Source organism: Sinocyclocheilus rhinocerous, unplaced genomic scaffold (genome assembly GCF_001515625.1).
Source record: "Sinocyclocheilus rhinocerous isolate Xijiao unplaced genomic scaffold, SAMN03320098_v1.1 scaffold5839, whole genome shotgun sequence".
NCBI lineage: Eukaryota > Metazoa > Chordata > Actinopteri > Cypriniformes > Cyprinidae > Sinocyclocheilus > Sinocyclocheilus rhinocerous.
The window spans coordinates 40,505-54,524 of record NW_015654939.1 but is presented as its reverse complement, the minus strand read 5'-3'; the positions used below and the strand labels follow the sequence as shown (position 1 = coordinate 54,524).

General features: G+C 38.2%; 1 protein-coding gene and 1 long non-coding RNA gene across 2 annotated transcripts in view; both read left to right on the top strand.

The window, feature by feature from the left end:
• Positions 1-13,340, top strand: part of LOC107717862 (Y-box-binding protein 2-A-like) — an 18,232-nt gene extending 4,892 nt beyond the window's left edge. Inside the window, exon 8 of the mRNA XM_016524739.1 lies at positions 13,236-13,340. Within this exon, the coding sequence (XP_016380225.1) occupies positions 13,236-13,340 (105 nt within the window). The remainder of the gene's footprint in view (positions 1-13,235) is intronic.
• On the top strand, positions 1,617-4,365 carry LOC107717861 (uncharacterized). The gene is made up of 2 exons (XR_001637351.1): positions 1,617-1,687; positions 3,786-4,365. It is a non-coding gene; the product is annotated as an uncharacterized LOC107717861 (long non-coding RNA).
• Positions 13,341-14,020: the final 680 nt, after the last annotated feature.

Genomic DNA, 14,020 nt, shown 5'->3' with positions numbered 1-14,020 from the left:
TTTTTCAGAAGTTTGTAGGTACAGACATCTGTTGTGGGCATTCTTGGCAGTTTGAGGCTTTTTAAAATATTGTTCCTATTGATATCAGAATTATGGAACTAAACGAAAACAAGGAGACAAACATGCTCTACAAACTATCCCCGCAGCATTTAGGCAGGCATTTCCAACTGATTCAAACAGGGCAAAACAAATCACCGTAACAAATCATGATTAAAAAATGTAAAAAAATCAAGAATTTCTCTGGCATTTTTTTCTTTTTGCTGAATTGAAAACGTACTGAACTGTGAGACCACTGTATCGTATTGAACCGAACCGTGAATTTTGTGAACCGCTACACCCCTAATATATACAGTGTTGGGGAGTAACTAGTTACATGTAATGGCGTTACGTAATTTAATTACAAAATAAATGTCACCGTAATCGGTTACAGTTACTAAGAAAAAATTTGTAATTAAATTAGTTACTTATGAAAATGTTAACGATTACAAAGGGGTTACATTTGAATATTTACACACATCCACATACAGATTTAATTGATTTCTTTCCCAAATTGCTCTGACTACTCTAAAATATGAGACATACGGCCCTATGATTTCCGCGATGCGGAAAACTGATAGCACACGTACATCACGGAGACGTCTATTTGACGTCTGCATTTACATCTGGAAGACGTATTTTGTGTTTACTCATCTGCAGTATGTCTATAAGACGTTTAATTTTAGATGTCAAATAGACATCTATTAGATGTCTTTAAGATGTTTGATTTAGAATGTATGCTAAACTGACATCTTATAGACGTCTGTCAGATGTTTGGACACAGTAGATGCTTTCCAGCTCAAAGGATCTTTAACAGACATCTTGCAGACGTACCTGTGCTATCTGGGGGACTGGTTGGAACTCCTATAACACGGAATATGCAACATTTGGATGAATAAATCAAAAGTAGGTCAGTACACTTGAATCAAAACGCGATATGAACTAGGGTCCGTAAATATTCAGCAACAAAAATACAATATATGCATCCTGCACGTTCTGCGTGTCTCTGTGGAAATCAGGACTGGTCATCGGGAGAACCGGGACAATTCCCGGTGGCCTGGCAGCTGATTTTGCCCGCTTTTTTAATATTATTGTTATTATATAATTGCCTGCCGAATGTACTAAGGAATGGCAGAGGATCGCCAAATCCAGGTGTGAAAAACTTGTTGTATCTTTCCCAAAAAGACTCATGGCTGTATTAGATCAAAAGGGTGCTTCTACTAAATACTGAGCAAGGGGTCTGAATACTTAGGACCATGTGATGTTTCAGTTTTTCTTTTTTAATAAATCTGCAAAGATGTCAACAATTCTGTGTTTTTCTGTCAATATGGGGTGCTGTGTGTACATTAATAAGGAAAAAAAATTAACTTAAATGATTTTAGCAAATGGCTGCAATATAACAAAGAGGGAAAAATTTAAGGGGGTCTGAATACTTTCCGTACCCACTGTATATATATATATTTTTTTTTTAATTCAAACAGTATTTTGGCCATATGTTGTTTCTTGGCATTTGTCATGTGATGTGCATGTGCCCACTACCCCATGTGCACTAACAACACTTTCTCCCTGTGTAGACACCTCCTCCCACAGCTTCCAAGCCCTTAGAATGATTTCTGTGACCTGGAAGGAATCATGTGACCTCCGGCAAGAGGTGAGACTTCCTGAGCTAAACTGGTGCTGTGTTTTGAAGGTGGTAAATAGTTTTGGCCTTCAAACTGCAGCTGCTGCTGAAATACATCAGATGTTGTCAGCTTGACCACAGGCTAAACTAAGCAGCAGCTACTTTATATTCCGAAAGGCTTAATTTTATGTTTTACACCAAAAAATTAAAATTTGCTGTTAATTTTCTTATCCTCAGGCCATCCAAGATGTGACTTAAGTATAACCGTAAAGGTTTTTAGCTGAAACTATTGTCATTGGTGATTCATAAAATTCAAGTCAATGGCTACTGTCACTTTAAGAGTAAAAAAAAAAAAAAGTAGCATGTCAGGCCACACAAAATTAATATGTGGCTCCTGACAATTATATTTTGGTCTTATAAAGTGAAATGATCGGTATATGCAAGAAACATCCAGAGAGATGTCCAGTTTGCGTGCAAATCATTCTTTTAAACCGTTTTTTTTTGAGTGAACTGGATGAACAAGTTCACTAAATTGGACTGAACCATCTGAAACCGTTTTTGGCTCAAGCCAGCACGGATCTACAAGTTACTCAATCAAAACTCTCATTTGAACGTGGCCGACAGTCACTCTTGACTTGAAATGAGCCACTATATCGGCGTATATGATCCTGTGATGCCAGTTTTTGCCAACTCATTCAGCGTTCCGGTTACTCCAATAGTACACTGAACGGAGGAAACTGTTTGGACTCGGACCGAAGAGCTGATAAGCTGTTTATACAAGTATGCATGAACCAAGTACTTGAATGAAGGAGCTAAATTGAGTTAAAGGGTTAGTTCACCCAAAAATTAAAATTCTGTCATTAATTACTCACCCTCATGTCGTTCCAAACCCGTAAGACCTCCGATCTTCTGAACACAAATTAAGATTTTTTTGATGCATTCTGACAGCTCTCTGAACCTCCCAGAGACAGCAAGGGTACTACCACGATCAAAGTCCAGAAACGTAACAAGGAGATCGGTAAAATAATCCATGTGACATCAGGGGTTCAACCGTAATATTACGAAGCTACAAGAATACTTTTTGTGCGCAAAATAAAAAAAAAAAGACTTTATTCAACTATTTGTCTCCGTGTGGTGTGGCTGACAGAACAACATACGCTGTTTGCCTTCAGTGGATACTCTCCAAAATGGCACTAGGGTGGAGACAAATTGTTGAATAAAGTCGTTATTTTTTTCTTGTATTCTTGTAGCTTCGTAATATTACGGTTGAACCCCTGATGTCACATGGATTATTTTATCTCCTTGTTACGTTTCTGGACGTTGATCGTGGTAGTACCCTTGCTGTTTATGGGAGGGTCAGAGAGCTGTCAGAATGCATCAAAATATCTTAATTTGTGTTCAGAAGATGAACGGAGGTCTTACGGGTTTGGAACGACATGAGGGTAATTATGTAATTATAAAATTCTGAGTAATTAATGACAGAATTTTCATTTTTGGGTGAACTATCCCTTTAAGTTTCTCTGTTTTCTCATGGTTTATTTAAAAAGGTGAGTTGATTCAAGACTGGTTTATTCACTTTATATGCACTTGATGTATTTTCTTGCACAGACCGATAATTTGCTTCCTAAGACTTCTCTATATCGTCCGAAGCCACAGGTATTAATTTTGTTGCCTGATATGCTGTTTTTGTTGTTGTTATTGTCTCTCAAAATGACTGTAGCCATCAACTTGCATTTTATGAATCACCAAGAACCATGGTTTCAGCTAAAAATCTTTTGTTTTTCAGTAGAACAGTAGAATAAAAAAAAATTTAAAAGAAAAATTACTTGCATCTTTGATAGCCTGAGGATGAGTAAATTAACAGCAAATTTTCATTTTGGGTGAATTATCCCTTTTAGTGATGCCATTTAAAAAAAAGTTGTAGAAATCAAATTTTAGTTTCAGCTGGCAAAGGCAATTAAGCATTTACTGGATTTTAGTTTTTGAAATGTTTTATATGTAAATTCACCATATGTCTAAATGGTTAACCATAAATGTTGTCATCTCTCAATGTCTTACCTTTTTGCCTGTATCTTTTGTTTTTTCTCTTTCATACCTCACATTTTTCTCTTCCTGTGTTTCTGCATAGGTTTCCGGTTGGGTTAGTATGGGGGTAGGACCTTGCTTGTCTCGTCAAACATTCAACCAATGTGCAAACAATTGCCCCTCACTTCTACATCCTTGTCCCTCCCCCAACTTGATTCACCATTTGAGGTCGGGATCATTTATCTGTCAGGGAGAGAGAAAGAGAAGGATGGATGGATGGATGGAGAGGAAGGGCCTGGTGGGGAAGGGAGGGTTGGGTTGATGCATCTTTAGCCATTTAAAATTAAAATTGAAAAAAAAAGAGAGAAACCTGCTCTGAAAGCCCATTATATTTGCAATATTTCCCCTTTGAAGTTTTGTTCTGTACTATGGGCGATGAGCAGTAGAGAAAACTTGACCAGTTCGGCTACTTTAAGTTCACCAGTGAGAGGAAATGCCATCCAGTGTGATGAGCCCTGCACAGACTCTTCTCTTACTTATAACTAGATAAAAAGGGAAAATATGCATCCAATCAAAATACAAACTGGTTTAAGATGATCCCTTTTTCTTTTCTTTTGGTATGTTCCTTTCTTTGGTGGGGATTATGTGCAATGCCAGTGAAGTAAATAAAGTATTTGCAAAGCCTTCTGACTCTTCTTTGGACCTTTTGGTCTGATTAAGTGTTTTTGTGCCGGTCATTCTTGACAGAAAATTCAGAAGTCTGCATTCATGATTGACATCTCAAAATGTAAAAGTAGCATATGCAGAAGCTTAATGCATCAATTTATCCTTGCACAAAAAGGTTGACCAGTTTTTCAACAAGGTTTGGTACAAGCATGTACAGTTGTTAAAAAGATTGTCAGAGAACAAAAACATGTTTTATTCAACCATATAAGTTGTCAAAAAGTTACACTTAGCTTACACCTCAAAATGTGGCATACAGTGACCACAGAATTGAACTTATAAGGAGTATAGTTTTTTCTTTTACACTCAAATAGCACACCTCGTTTTTTTTTATTAATTCAGTTGGGTTCTATACAAAGAGTTCTAGTGAATAGAAATGTGCATGTTTAAATGTATGATGCTGTATTTAAAACTGATTTGTAAGAATGTTGGAGGTTTTGTTTGAAGTAATTTGTTTTTGTAATGTGTGTCAAGGATGAATGACCACAGTATAAGCACTAAAAATGCTAATTAAATTTTAGCTTTGTGCAAAAACTGTTAAAAAGCATTTTATAAGTATTTGACACTTTGTTACTAAAACCTTTTAAAATAATGCTAGGAACTTAAAAGCATAGTCTGTCTACTATAGTTGTATGCAAAAGCATAACTGGTTTCATGGCATATAGAAACCTATGTGCATTTTAAAGTGCGGGATTCCAAAACTCAAGTCTGTTGCTCTTTTTTTTAAAACTCAAACTTTCTCACTCTTCCATTGTCCAGCATCCATCTTTATAATACCTAATATCCAAATACCAAATGCCTTACTCTCTTCTGAGTAGTAATGTTCTCTTTTTGGTATGCATCCCATTTTCCTCTCCAAGCCTCAAAGAACGGTCAGTTGCAGTCATTCTGGCCCCCATTTCACCATCTTTCTTGTACTCAAGCCTCAGTTCTCTGTCCCATCAGAACCTAGGTAGTCCAGTTCTGTACTGTGCTTCCCCTGAACCATATCCTTCATGTTTTGTGGATGATGGTGGAAGGTGGCTGAGATCTAGTCAAAAGTTTTGCCTCGTGTTTCAGGAACTCGGAAAAACGTGAAGACCAGAAAGCAGAGCGAAGATGAGGAAAACGTATGGACCACACAGGTTCTGTGGTAAGGAGAGATTGAAGGTTAGGGTTAGGATTTATAACACATTTTGATGCCATAAGCAGGTAAGTGAACCATTGCTAGCTGTTGCTGTTTCCTGTACTCTTACAGTGACATACTGGAAGCTCATGCCAATGAGGAAGTTGGCTGTCCAGTTGAAGCAGCCTGCTACTGCCATGGCTGCTGGTCTGGGACCTTGTGAGAAGAGTTCAGCCACAAAGAACCAAGGGATAGGTCCTGGCCCCACTTCGAAGGCGGCAACAAAACCAAAAATGGCCATCATGCTAAGGTAGTTCATTGATGACACAGTCTCCTATAAACAAAGACAACACAAGTATACATAACCCCAGCTATTTATTCAATACAGTGGCTAAATTAACGAAAAATAAAGCATCAACAAGTGTTGACATTTCCCAACAGCACAGCAGTAATGACTTTATGAACTACTTTACTTCCAAGATCGATACTTTTAGAGATCAAATTGTAACCATGCAGCCGTCAGCTACAGTAACGCATCAGATAGTGTGCTATAGATCCCCTGAGGAACAATCCCACTCATTCTCTGCTATAGGAGAGGAGAGAAGAATTGTATAAACTTGTTAAATCAAAAATTGTAACCATGCAGACGTCAGCTATAGTATCACATCAGATAGCTTGCTATAGATCGCCTGAGGAACAGTTCCACTCATTCTCTACTATAGGAGAGGAAGATTTGTATAAACTTGTTAAATCATCTAAACCAAGAACATGTATGTTAGACCCTATTCCATCTAAGCTCCTAAGAGGTGCTTCCAGAAGTCAGATCCTCTTCTGACTATTATTAATTCGTCATTGTAATTAGGATATGTCCCCAAAACCTTCAAACTGGCTGTTATTAAGCCTCTCATCAAAAAACCACAACTTGACCCCAAAGAACTAGTTAATTACAGACCGATCTCGAATCTCCCTTTTCTGTCCAAGATACTAGAAAAGGTAGTATCCTCACATAACACCTGATGTACTTGCTACATCGTTAGAAGAATGGCATCTACGCTAATATTAGTCTGTTTCTTTCTTTTTCCGAGGTAACTGTAGTCACCAGATCCAGTCTGTATCCAGATCAGATGGTCACCGCAGTCACCCGGATCCAGTCCGTATCCATCCCAGATGGTGGATCAGCACCTAGAGAGGACTTCTATAGCCCTGAATGTCAGCGGAGATCAGGACAACTAGATAAGCCACAAAGATAGATCCCCAGTGAGGACATTGTCTCCTAGACGGCCACCGGGACAAGACCACAGGAAACAGTTGAGTCCTCTGCACAATGTGACATTGCTGCAGCCAGGAATTGAACTGCTGGTTTCGTCTGGTCAGAGGAGAACTGGCCCCCCTGACTGAGCCTGGTTTCTCCCAAGGTTTTTTTCTCCATTCTGTCACCGATGGAGTTTCGGTTCCTTGCCCCTGTCGCCTCTGGCTTGCTTAGTTGGGGACACTTAATTTCCAGCGATATCGTCGACTTGATTGCACAGACACTATTTAAACTGAACAGAGCTGGATGATGACATCACTGAATTCAATGATGAACTGCCTTTAACTGAAAATTGAGTGTTCTATTATCATTTTGCATTATTGACACAATATTTTCCTAATTAATGCTGTACAATTAATGCTCTTTGACACAATATGTATTGTTAAAAGCGCTATATAAATAAAGGTGACTTAACGACTTGGCAAGTAAGATTAACTCTGAATGAGGGCAGACAGCATTCACTGACTAGGAAAAATGCTAATTTTACAACCAGCTTCTGCATTATAATTTCTAAAGTAGTCTGTAGTGTAGAAACTGATTTTCTCTAAATTGTGTATTTTTTCAGTAACTATTCCTTGATGCACAACATCATGGTCAATCTATAAAGAAAAATAACACACATTTTGACATATAAGTGATCCATTATTTTCTTGAAAAGTATTGTGGGACTGACCAGTAAAGTACATTACAGTAAAGTACATTTTAGCCAAAAATTGTTTTTAAATAGTTTTTCTTGAGTTTTATTATCTTCTCATGACTGATCTGCCCACACTTATAAAAGCACTGAGATCTGTCAAACAAAATCTGTTTTATTTTTGATCTACAAATATTATTGGAAACTGTTAAGTCTCAATTAAGGCTAATATGCCATCTCATCTTGTTAGTCCCTCTTTAAAGATTCATGAGATCTGTTTTTTTTTTTTTTTTTTTTACATACCGAGACACAGTTGACAGCTCCAGCACCTATGGTAGCATACACTGGACTTTCCACCCCAGCCTTCTTGAAGATATCAGTTGAATAATAGAAGATCTGAGCAGTGGAAAGCAAGAGCAAGTGTGAGAAAAACATGAAAAAAATATTTTTGAAAAAATAATTTGCAAGGATTTCATTGTAATCTCTGATGTGAAATCCAGATCATATATTTCAGATTACCATTCTGATAATATTCTTACTGCCATAAACTAAAAATGTATTAAAATTCACACTTAATCACCATAAATTATTACAAGGTTCATGTTTAATATACTCTCAGACAGATACATTAATACTTTATTTTTTTTACATAACCACTTTATTTTTTTTTGTGCCACCATGTCAGCAAGGGTCATGTATTTACATAAAGTAATTTTAGAAAACTTAATTCATTTAATGAAGCAAAGGTACTTGAACCTTGTAGCAGAGATGCTTTCAGCTTTTAATATAAACCTTTGAGCAGTAATCTGTTTTAGAGCCCGACCGATATGGGTTTTTTGGGGGCCGATGCCGATACCGATATTAGGGAGTAAAAAAATACTGATACCGATATATCGGCCGATATTCTTTGTGTATATTATAGTACAGTACCAGTCAAACGTTTGGACACTTTCCCATTTGTGTGTCCAAACTTTTGACTGGTACTGTTACTGTATATAGAATACTGTATATACATAAACATAATAGATATACATCAACACATTTTTTGCAATGATCACACAATTGTGGTGATCAAACACTTATAATGACGTGTCAAAGATTTGTAATGTAGGCAGGGTATTTAACAATTTAACAATAAACTTTATTATCCAAAATGAGTATGACATCAGTGCACTAAATGGTAAACTTCACTTTACTTATTATTATAAATAACTTTTAAACACAAATAGAACAATATATATATAACTTGAATTAAGAAAATAAACAAGGTAAATGTGTAGGGCAAGGAAGCTACTGCCAGTTCAACAGGGGCAGGTTTATGCAGGAAGCACAGCTTTTCCAAATGTAAACATCTAAAATGAATAAATAATAATAAATAATAATGAAAAATAAACTTTAACTGCAAAGAATTTGGTTATGTGTTGTGTGGGGCAAGCCTATGTAAATGAACAATTGAATGAACATAATAACACACTTTTTCTTTTTTTTCACAAGTCCCCTTCAGTCCTACAGTCCTTAATACTGCCAATCCAACAGGGGCAGGTTATAATGCAGAAAGCACAACTTTTCTGCATTCTCTCCTTTGAGGGAGCTTCGCTTCTCTTCATAAATGTTGCCAATAGTGCTGAACACCCTCTCACTTGGCACAGAGGAGGGTGGACAGGAGAGGTATCTCCTGGCCTGGCCTGATAGTCCCTTGAACCGGCTAATATTGTGCTTCCACCACTCCAGTGGGTTGCCTCTTTTTCTGTCTATAACTGGCTCATTCATGTACCTCTCGAGCTCTTCAAGGATCCCCTCAGGTGCCTGTGCATGACTGGTTGAAGTGAGCATGGTGTCATACATATTGTCTAGAAGACTGTGGGCCTGATCCTCCACTCGCTGTCTTTTGGGGTCTCCCTCATCACTGGTGCTTTCTGCTGGTGTTGGGTCTGGTGGAGTCTTCTCTGCCTCTTCCCTCAGCCAGGCTTTGGCTTTGGCTAGAGTCTCTGGTGACAAGGGCGTGGGTCCTTGTAGCGTGAGTCGAGCAGGCATGCGAGCACCACCTCTTTCGACTCTTTCACTAGTTTGGAAAACCTCTTATCCAGGCTCTCCAGCATAGTCTTTCTCAGAGTCTGAATTCCTTTACTGGTGGGTCCCTGTGACTCCAGGAGACACCTCAGCACTGCTACACATGGTATAATGAAGGAGGCAGAGGAGTCTGCTTTGCTCATTTCCTGTGTTATCTCTTCTAGTGGTGTCAGGGTCTCCACCAGGTTGGCTGCCACATCCCACTCGTCCGCAGTTGGACAGGTGAAATGCCCATGGTCACTTGAATAGGCTGTGATTGCTCTCTTTTGCTCCAGCATCCTCAGGAGCATGTGTAGTGTGGAGTTCCACCTGGTTGGCACAGCCTGGAGTATGGAATGCTGAGGAACACCAACCTCCTTCTGAATTACAGACAGCCGTTGCTGTGCAATAACTGAGTGTCTCTGAAAGTCTCATGCCTTTTACCATATTCGCGCCATTGTCCCTTAGCACTAGGAGGACACGCTGTGTGTTGATGTTCCATTCCTCAAGCATGGTCAGGAAGATCTGCCCAATGTATTCCCGTGTGGGACCCAGACATGGCCTTCACATTCAACACAGTTTGCACTCTATTCCAGTTCTTGTCGATGAAATGAGCAGTCAAGCTCATGAGGGCTTCAGTAGAACCAGACCAACAGTCAGTGGTAAAAGCAATGCTGTTTCCTGCATTTTCCACAGAGAGAAGTTGCTTTATTCGTGTTACAACTTTTGAGTGAATTTGGTCCATCAGCTGAGTGCGGAAATACTTCTCACTTTTCAAAGGGTACCTGGGCTCTGTCTTGGCCAGTAATCTTTTAAAACCAGCACCCTCCACAACTGCATAAGGCAGGATATCTGTGGCGATCATTTCCATGATCAACTTGTCCAGCTCTTTTGACCTTCGATCGTGTGTGGTCCACATTGTGGTCTTATCAAACACTTGTTGGAGTGTGGGCTGTGATGGAGCTTTGTCTTCTTTAGGCTGTGCTGCTTTATCATGTGCCTCATGATAGACTTCTTTATGTTTCACTTTAAGATGTGCCCACAAGTTGGTTGTATTTTTCTGTTTGAGGCTGCCTGATCCCTGACTGACAGAGCCTGCACAGACATTACAGATAACTGTACCAGATGAGTCCTTGTTGAAGTAGTCCCACACCTTACTACTTCCACCCTCAGCCATCTGTAAAAAAAAAACAAAATATATATATATATATTTATTTATTATTATTTTTTTTTATATATAAGTATGAGACATTGACAGAATGATATATTTGAGCTGGAACCAAACTGGTTTGGCATGTTCTATTCTATATTATATTCTAAATACTGTAGCTTAATCTTCACTAATGACTTCATCTTTTTATTTAGTAACGTTATATCAAAAATAACTTAATGGGCTCCATTTTAATGGTTAGATTACATTTTTAGTAATCAAAAAGGTAATTCATTGAAATCATGAAACTTATACAATTTAAATAAAGCTTAAGTTAAAACAAGTATAAACAGTGACTAATTTTTTGTCTCATGCAGCACACTGCCTGCGTCTGAGTAACAAACTATGTACATATTAACAGACGAACTATGTTCATATTTATAAGGCCAAACAGTCAGTAAGCGACAGGTGCTTGGAAATGCTGTTTTGTACTCATTTATTGACGAGTCGGCTGCGGTACGGCCACTGAATGTGCTGCTTCTCTGCCGCACGCTGCACAGAATAGATGCCGAGAGAGGAGATACTGCGACAGGAAAACCAGACCTCGTGCTCGCGGGGCAGTACAGGCGAAATCTTTCAACTTAGCTGTAGTTCAAAAAAAGGTTGGAAAAAAGCCGCTAAAAGGTTCTGAAAGTTGCTAAATATAGTGCTAAAGTCGCGCTCGTGTGTGTGAGACGCGGGAGCTGATGGCAGGGGTCAATATGGATATTGTGGTGGCCGCCACAAATAAATCAATGTATGGGAAACACTGGGAACGTATGGGGTCATTGTTTATTAACTTAACAGTAAGTTATGTATTCACAAACTAGTTAGCAATTTACCGTTAAGACAATGCTTGACTCTTGAGTAGTGAAGACACCGCTTGAATGCCGCTGCCTGAAGAGACCTCCTTACTGAAGTGAAAGGGTTTGCTGGTTGCCAGAAGCAAACAATGGAGCGCGCTCTGCTGGACAAACTAAGTAATTACACCATTTCAAGCATTTTATCTGCGCTATATGTTCTGTAAAAAAAATTAAAATCATATCGGCGGCACATCGGCGCCATTTTCACCGATACCGATATATCGGCGACAGGCTTACAGACTTTTTGTTCATGATTAAAATATGACTGATTCATACAACATAATGCATTTGTTTGCATTTACTGTTACCTGTAATCTGTTACCAGTAAGCAATTTGCAATCGTAAAACAAAATTATATATAAAATATATGATGATGGCCAATAAAATAACAAATGGCACAGAAAACCAGCTTGTGAGGAACAGATGTAACGTTAGGCCTACAGTGCGTCAAACTGAATTTAACGTTTAACATGTCGGTTGTTCGGCTGACAAAAACGTCTTTCTAAAAAGGTAGTCACAAATGAACAAGGTTAACGATTGTTTGAATCGTGGTCTCTTAAATCATATTAAGAAGTTTCATATGTTCATCTAGTTTGAATAGAACAAACTGACAAAACTGGTGACGGTTAGTTCATGCGTCGTAGAAAACAGCTCGGGCGTCGTCTACCTCAAGTTAACTTATATTATCCTAGCTTGAACGGTTGATAAAAAAATTTAATAATAAAAAAAACCCGCTTAACTTTGCTCAGTAACGAATAACATTACCAACTCAAACGCACGAAGCCTTACTGACTGGGATAAACTTCCAGTGGGCGTGAAAATGCAGAGCCTGCTCAGCAAAGCCAACTGGTAACTTACCCACTTTAACGGTAAACCTATAATCGCTCAAATTGCCCATCTTAACGATGTTTAACAGGTGGAGAAACAAATTTGTGTCAAATCTCAAACGTTACATTACAATCTGCAGTGCTAATGCAGCACAGCACAGCGGCCACCGTATCAGAAATGCAAAACTTGAAAGGTAACTGTTAAACACAGTTCGGAAAACAATGACAGAACATAACTAATTCTGCTCTATTCTGCTAAAATGAACAATAATCTCCCAAAAATTATGTTACACAAGCATTCACTCACCTCATCCACGTTGAATATGCTTCTTCGCGCCAGCCCAACGGACAGCTTCCTCAAGTTCATGAGTTGTTCGTCTGAAATTCCTCCACGATTTAGTTAGTTCGCTGTATAGTCTGCCCGTGTCTCCATGTTTGATGTTGCACTGCGATGTCTCATGTTTCAAACATGAGTCTAATGTCTAGATTTGCTGAATATTTTTTTTTTCTTGGAAAGGACTTGGAAATTTGACGCCTGCGCATAAATCCATGTTCAGAGATTTGGCCAGTTAGTGCCAAAAAGCTACAATTTAAAATGTTGTTCACTGAACTAAATTGGGCTCTTTGAATTTCAGTAACATTAAACTGACTTAAAAAATCAAGTTGAATCTAGTATAACTTATAAAAAAAAAGTTGAAATTGCTTAAATTATTTTTATGAGTTAAAGTAACTTAAAAACATAAGTTGTCATGGCTTTTTCATCATAAAATTTTTTACAGTGTAGCTGATCAACTGAGCACATCTGCAGCACTCACAGCATTAATTCCAGACAGCTGCTGAGAGAGCTGCAGCAGGATAGAGATGATGATGGGCTGCTGGTACAGAGGAGAGCAAAAGAGCTCAGCAATGGATGCTTTTCTCTCCATGTCCATCTTCCTTTTTTTGGATTTATGGTCTGACATACTTCTTTGACAAATGGTTGACAAAACTTCAACAGGTTATACATGTTTCTGAGCTTGTATCACGAAAGAAGACATGCGGTTGTATTAAAATTACATAGGCTATTTAGATATAAAGATGATATATTTTGATATAAATCACGTTTTAGTGAAAGTTTAAGAGCAACAAAAACTTTTGAATTTCCTAACATTAGAAAGAAATACAATGATATCAAGGCACTGAAACTGGATCAGTTTTGAAAACAATGTTTGATTTTCTGTTATTAACAGAGGTGGGAATATCTGTAATCACCCAGAACAAACTCTATCAACCATATACTCTAGCAACACTGCAGCAACTGCATAGCAAGAGCCTAGCAACCACCCAGAATATCCTAGCAACCAACTAGCAACACTTTAGCAAACATCTAACGGACCAAACATTTACGTTTTTTAAACAAGACTTTGACAAGCAAGCATATATTTGTCTTTCAAACTTTTCAAAACTTTGCCTCTTTTTTTCAAAACTTTACACACAAATCCAAGATTTGCACACACAAAATGCCTCACATCTCTTGCAAAATGAAGCACTGCATTCAAAATATCACAAACATATCTCAATAGCAAACATTTTCAAACACCTTTGTATGAAGGTAGAATGACGTCAAAAAGATTTGCATACGCAGGGTAAGAGTTGTGGA